Source organism: Ascochyta rabiei, chromosome 7, assembly GCF_004011695.2.
Source record: "Ascochyta rabiei chromosome 7, complete sequence".
In the NCBI taxonomy this organism is placed as follows: Eukaryota; Fungi; Ascomycota; class Dothideomycetes; order Pleosporales; family Didymellaceae; genus Ascochyta; species Ascochyta rabiei.
The window spans coordinates 1894787-1901402 of NC_082411.1; the positions used below are offsets into that span (position 1 = coordinate 1894787).

General features: G+C 54.0%; 3 protein-coding genes across 3 annotated transcripts, besides 3 other annotated features; 2 read left to right on the forward strand and 1 right to left on the reverse strand.

Annotated features, from left to right (window-relative positions):
- The first annotated feature begins 2529 nt into the window (after positions 1-2529).
- Positions 2530-2563: a tandem repeat.
- Positions 2564-2634: 71 nt separating this feature from the next.
- On the forward strand, positions 2635-3383 carry EKO05_0005186 (uncharacterized protein; the record flags this gene model as incomplete). Its single annotated transcript, XM_038939476.1, has 2 exons — positions 2635-3136; positions 3187-3383. 2 exons carry the CDS (start codon positions 2635-2637, stop codon positions 3381-3383), a joined length of 699 nt encoding a protein of 232 aa, XP_038799728.1.
- A 99-nt stretch (positions 3384-3482) lies between these two features.
- EKO05_0005187 (uncharacterized protein) lies at positions 3483-4088 on the reverse strand (the record flags this gene model as incomplete). Its single annotated transcript, XM_038945763.1, has 1 exon — positions 3483-4088. The coding sequence occupies one exon, from the start codon at positions 4086-4088 to the stop codon at positions 3483-3485; it is 606 nt and encodes a 201-aa protein (XP_038799729.1).
- Positions 3699-3747: a tandem repeat.
- Positions 4089-4456: 368 nt separating the features above from the next.
- On the forward strand, positions 4457-5498 carry EKO05_0005188 (uncharacterized protein; the record flags this gene model as incomplete). Its single annotated transcript, XM_038939200.1, has 2 exons — positions 4457-4712; positions 4765-5498. 2 exons carry the CDS (start codon positions 4457-4459, stop codon positions 5496-5498), a joined length of 990 nt encoding a protein of 329 aa, XP_038799730.1.
- Positions 5499-6535: 1037 nt separating this feature from the next.
- Positions 6536-6582: a tandem repeat.
- The last annotated feature ends 34 nt before the right edge of the window (positions 6583-6616 follow it).

Sequence of the window (6616 nt, forward strand, 5' to 3'; positions counted from 1 at the left end):
CTTGTGTGGGTTTGTGCGAAAGGTAGACTAGAGTCGTTGGATGATCGGATATCTGGTGAAATTGCTTAGGTAGAGACTGTGGTCAAGCAAGATTAAGGTGTTCAAATGAGTGGCTGTCCTTTCGAGATCCGGCTCTTGGGATAAGAGAATATATTGCTTGAGGGTTGAGGGTACTGAGAGTATGCAACACATCATATACTATTTGGCTTTGACGTGCTGCAAAACGGAACCCGATGTATGAGTTCTGGTCGGACAAAATCTGCAGCCGCAGCTTGACAGACCCTAGCGAAACCAAGGTTCTAGCGTTATCTGGCTACCAAGAACAGTAGTTCGGACTGCTGTCAAGTCGTGTTGTGTTCAGCAGTCATGCAACTTTCGGACTTCGACGATGGGGCTGTGCTACACGATCGCCGAGTCCAACCATGCTGAGCCTTGAGAACCCCGAACGACAAGGGTACCTGGGCCACATATCACCACCTACATCCAGCAATCGGCGCTTGGATTCACCAAGTACAAAGTAGGTTGCGCCCAAGTGCACACATTTCGGACTGCGCGCCAGCTGTTTCGTCACGCGCTGTAGATTCGCGTCGATCGCCTTAGGCCGAGCCAAGAGCGAGATGACAATACTCGGATTCTTTCAGCTATCGCACAGTGTTTTTGCCTACTGCATGTATCTCTTTAAGGTGGGTGCATGTTGGTGGCTGAGTTCGAGAAGAGAAAAGGTCCGCTTTGGAGTTCATAAGCACTGCGCCTGATGCAGCCTAGTTCCATTACAGTACGATGACCCCGAGCTCGCAGTCTACGCCGTTACTGCTCTCCCTAAACACTAATACGTCTATCTACGATATCGCCATCCGACACCTTTCTCAATTCTCCAATGGGCTATTCATCTTCAACTTCGGCGTCCGCGAACTTAGTGGAGCGCTGACAAAAGAGCATTTTTTCTACACAGTCTTGGTCGCTTGTTTTCTGTCTGGAAATCGCCGTCAAGCCACACGCGATCGCTCGACCTCGCTCCTTAGCACCCTGATCTCTCTATCTTTGATGATGTTCTCCATTCTGAGCCTCAGAACATCCTCTTCTAGCTTCTGTAGATGATCTTCCGCTTCAGGTCTAACGTTCATAGCGCCAAGTCCTTGGGTGGGCATTGTCGACAGAGTAGCATCTGGAACCAGTGCTTGATTCGGATCTGAGGTGACGATGGTCGATGGTAAAGCCGTGGATCCAGAAAAGACTTGATCGAATGTCCGTTAGTCGAGATGGTAGGTGCTGTAAGTCGCTGAGCAGAGACGGCTTTGGCCATTGTTCTGGAACCCGCTGTGGTATTTGAAGATCTCCCAGTCGATGTTGGCTTCTCCATCAGCAGTAAAGGCCATTGGTCATTATAGAAACTCATAACGCCTAGGTGAGCTCTATTCACGAAAATTAGAGTGGTCGTACTGGACGATAGCTGAACCATTCCGAGGTTGAGGAGTATCGACAGGTCATTTCCGGTTGGCCGAATATGACGATCAGACGGTACCGCAAGCTGCCTTTTCTTTTACCACGATGTTGAGCAGTACAGGAGTGGACAGGTCTGAGGAAACTGTTATTGTGATCAATTAGCCCTTATAAGGATTGTAGGTCCGATCGTACAGACCTGCCCGGGATGTTCCTTGGTTCCACATAGGGAGCAGATGCGTTGATACTCTGCAGAGCCGCAGTGTCTCGAAGTCTAGCAGGTACCACACCAGTTCCCTGTCTTACAGGTATTCTCGGACTCGAAGACCTGCAAAAGTTTGGTTTGATCATAGTAGCCGTTCTCGGGTGGTAAGAACCTGGTAGGTGATTTTAGCACGACTGCTGGCTGTTGTCTAATCGCGTGGGCACATGAGCAGTGCCGAACTGCCTCTTGGTCGTGAGGAGCTATACTTCTGCTTTCTCTTGTACACCAAGCGGCATTAGATTTGATCCTGTTGAAGCCCATGGCTCGTCATCCATCGGGCTCGTCTTTGCGTCCAGTGAATTTGGAGATTTTGAGTCATGCAACCATCACATCTATTGTTGGCGGTCTACCTCCAGGTTCAAGTAGCTGTTGTTTCCTCGCTGGACGGATACTGGCATGCTCCATAGGCGGCATGGTAGTATCATCATGCAGGTCAGTGCTGAGTTTGTTTGGCGCTTTATACAACGATTTCAGCGCTGCGAGGGCAGCATCTAGCTCTTGGTGGTTTGAGTTCTCGGAGACCGACGCGTTGAAAACGCTTAAATCGTCCAGGCTCATTGTGACGTATCGAAGGTACTCTGCTTGGCTGGGGTAGATGTTGTGTGAGGTGAGTGATGTCAGAGTGCGTCGATGTTTGTTTGGAAGGCGCGGCCCAGCACGCAGCTGGAGGCAAGAGCAACTTGGGACTGCGGTCACACAAAACACTGCACTCACATACACGTTCACCTCACTATGCACAGATGATTTCTAATCGTATAATGCGATCATGACACAGACGAATGGCAAACCAGCTCTTCACGGTGAAAGCAATCAGCCATGGAGTTTAGCGCTAGCGCTTGCGCTAGCGCGAGCGCGTAGGTTGTTGGCTGGAGATCTGCCCACTACTACACATATTGCAACGACCATCACCTGCACCACGTTCATCCACCATGGGTAAAGTATTCTCTAAAGACGCTGGACTGACAGGCAAATCAATCGAGAAGTACTACCACGACCTTGCGAGGGACCATGCGGCCCGCGCAGCTGCAGACCAGAAAGCCAAAGGTCAAGCTGGAAACGAGGATACTGTCAACAGAGACTTCGAGGACGAGAATCTGACTAGAAAGGCGTCTGGAAGTATCCAACACGACGATCCAGTCTCTGAGATCATCCGTACCGCAAACGTCGCGCCGGAAGCTCAGTACGAAGCTAGCGCCCATCTCAGCACAGCTCTGCGCGCCTTGAATAAGAAGGAGATGGACACCTTTCAGCACTCGATGGGCGCCCTGATGAAGCTTGGCGTCGATGTGAAGGTTGTGGGCAGGAAGACGCTAGAATGGGTGAAAGCACATCCCTGGGAGACAGCTGCCATCATCAATCCGCTCATTCTCCTCGCCTGCACTCCATTTATCCTCGGCGCTGTGGGGTTTACGTCTAGTGGTATCGCAGCAGGTAAAGTTTCTCCGATAGGCTCGGCTTATGCATGAATAACTCTTAGCCAGGAAGTATCGCTGCAGGCATCCATGCCGGTATTGGCAGCGTCGCAGCGGGCTCAGCGTTCGCAACGCTCACAAGTGCGGCCATGGGAGGCTACGGGGCGATTATCGTGTTTGGTGGCGTGTGGGCAGTGCCGACTGCTGTTCTGGGAATGGTTGCGATCTGGAAGCGCTGGAAGGGTGGTAGGTCCAAGCAAGAGTAGATGCAGGACGAGGGCGAGACAACGAATGACGTCGACGATGGTTGAGGATCCATTTCAGATGGTGGCCCAGGTGCCATTGACGATGGTTAAGGATCCAATTCAAACGGTGACCCAGGTGCCATTCCAGATGCCGTCCGTTTTGCAACCAGCGCAATTTACATGGTCGCATCCAGTTGGTTTCGTGAAGTCGTACTCCTCCCACGTGATCGCCTCTTCCTCATCCACCTCGCCCATTACGACATCCTCGCCTTGCTGCGTGTCTGACTGCGGCGCTTGCACCGTCTCGATCACAGCAACAGCCTCGGCCTTGACAGGCTCTTCCCCTTTCCCATCCTCCTCCTTCTTCTCCGCCTCCTTCCCCACCGCAGTCCCCACCTTCTTGAAGCCGCCGCCGATCTTGGTGAAGCCCTTGCCAAGCCCGCCACTCGCAGCCGCGGCGCCAATCTTGGTGAAGCGACTCCCGCTGCCCGTCTTGCCGCCCTTGGTGCCCTCGATGCGCTGCAGCTCGAGGCCCTGCTTTGGCTTTGCGCCCTCGGCGTCGTTGCTGGCGGTCAGCTTCTTCATGTCAGCCAGGCGCTGGCGGTGGTTGTGGTCGTAAGAGCGCAGGTGGTTCTCGTAGTCGAGCTGGCGCGGGTAGCCCTTGTCGCAGATGGCGCAGTTGAAGAGGCGCATGGCGTTGGGGACGGGGTTGTTGCGTGGAGGCATCTTGGCAGCGTGTACGGCTGGTTGTGTAAGATGGGTGTTGTCGTCGGTGCACGTTTATTGGTTACGAGGGGCGTTGTCGTCGATGCACGTCGGCTGGTTAAGATGGGTGTTGTCGTCGATGCACGTCTATTGGTTACGATGGGTGTTGTCGTCGATGCACGTCTATTGGTTACGATGGGTGTTGTCGTCGATGCATGTCTGTGGGTTAAGAAAGGGAGTTGTAGTTGTGGTTGTAGTCGATGCACGTCGTCGTGGTGAGGCTTGCCTACCCCAGCCTCGGCCGCGCATCGACGGCCGACCCACACCGCACATGACCGAATCAACGTCGATTGAATCAGCAACTTCACCGCTTCACCGTCACATCCACCATGGCGACCCAACCGCCCGCGCTGCCCACGCTCGCCGATGAGGAGGCCGGCGTCATGGGCCTGACCGAGGTCGAGCCAAGCCCCGTCGACGAGACGCCCGCGGAATGCAAAGACGGCTACTTTCCCTCGAAGCCCGACCATGGCGGCAATGGCGGCAGTGGCGGTGCGAGTGCTGATGCGCCCGAAGAGCTTGGGCTGCCGCGGCGCACGACGACGTCGTTGGGGCTGGGCGGGAGCCATGGGCCCGTGTGGTGGTGTACGTCGACGTCTCGTTCACACAAGCCCACAGAGAAGCTGACACGCATCAGTGACCAGAGTCCAAAAGTACTCGTCGTACGCATTCGGCGTCTTCACCGCCTTCCACGTCGCCAACACGTCCCTGCTCCCCCTCGCCACACGCTCTGTGCCCGAGGCGAACCGCTACCTCCTGCTCACACGGCCCTACTACCAGTCCAGCATCGCCGAACCCATCGTCGTCGCGCTGCCACTCCTCGCGCACATCACCAGCGGCATCGCTCTGCGCCTGTACCGCCGGCGGCAGGCCCTGCAGCGCTACGGCGCCGAGACACGCACCGACAAGCGCTCCATACCCTGGCCCGTTCTATCAGGCACCTCACTCCTCGGCTACATTCTCCTTCCGCTAGCCTCGTTCCACGTTTGGACTACGCGCATCCTGCCGCTGTACATGCACGGCGACAGCAGCCTCATCTCGCTCTCCTACATCAGCCATGGCTTCGCAACCCACCCTTTCCTGTCCTTCGCCGGCTTCTCCGCCCTCGTCGGCACGGGCGTCTGGCATTTTGTCTGGGGCGCTGCGCAGTGGCTAGGACGGAAGCCAAGCCAGGTCTCGCCCTACTCGGAACACAAAGATCTCGACAAGAAAAGGCGCTGGTACGCCATCAACGGCGTTGCCGCGGCCGTCGCCGCGCTCTGGCTAGCTGGGGGGTTGGGCGTTGTGGGCCGCGCAGGGAAGACGGTCGGCTGGATTGGGAAGGAGTTTGATGATTTGTACAGACAGATCCCGTTCATGCATAGTCCATGAAGACGGTGGTCTTGTACATGAAAAGATAGGCACGCTTGAAATTGTCTGGCATCGTTAGCTGGCACCATGTGTTTGTAGTATACCCCTAGAATGCTAAAATAGACTTCCACTGACACCGGGTTTGGATGATAGGTTATGCACTGCATGTTGGGAACCACACAGAGAGCTCGTCGACCGTGATGAGGGGGAGCTCGTCACATGCACAGTGGCGATCCAGCAGTCCACTCCACATGACACCTAACCAACACAGGCATACAAGCCATATTGCACCATTCTCCCGGCGCGGACTGGGTGAACGAAGATACCTGTCTTCGCCATATTGTCCAAGCTGCAAGAAGCACCGGTCTGATTGTTTGTTGTCTTTGAAGTGTGCTAATTCTTGTGTCAGCTACCACCAAGTCCAAAATAGACTTTGTATCACGCTGATGACGTAAAATGATCACATAATAACTGCTCTCCACTGTCCCATGTGGTGTGTATTGCCTCATGATTTGGAACATAACAGCCCATGTTCACTTGAGGTCGGTCAATAGGCGCACTGTACCCAGTCAGATGAGCCCTTCTATCATGGATTCTTGATCGAGAATCACGTGGCGTTCTGGGGCCGTATGGAAGCGCCTGGAAGTATTCAAGAATGCACACGCGTTGCTCTGGTCAGTAGTACCAAGAACAGCTGCGTTAGAAATCAACGACTATTTTAAAGACTGACAGCGTACGATTGTTTCAGCTTTCTAGGGGCTTAGTTCGGTTATGGACGATCCGGGGAAGGCTGACGTTATGTCCACGCGGCTGCGATTGGATCTCATAGGCTTGAAGTGGCAGCATTGTCAGCGGCCAAGACTTGGAGGATGAGCAGCTGTGCGCAGTCACTCTTTGCTCAACACTGTGTAAGCGGTGAATATGTATAGCGACAGCAGAAAATGTGTGCGCCACCATAGATGACGTGAAGCTGGCTTCTATAAAACAATGAGGTTGCCGCTGTCCAACATCTCCCCATCACACCGAATCACTCACCAACACACTCAGTCACAGATTTCTCTTTCTTCTGTTTCTTTCCCTTAGTCTATCTTCTTTCTATCTTCTTAGAAATCAAAAACAAAACCCCAAACTCCATCAAC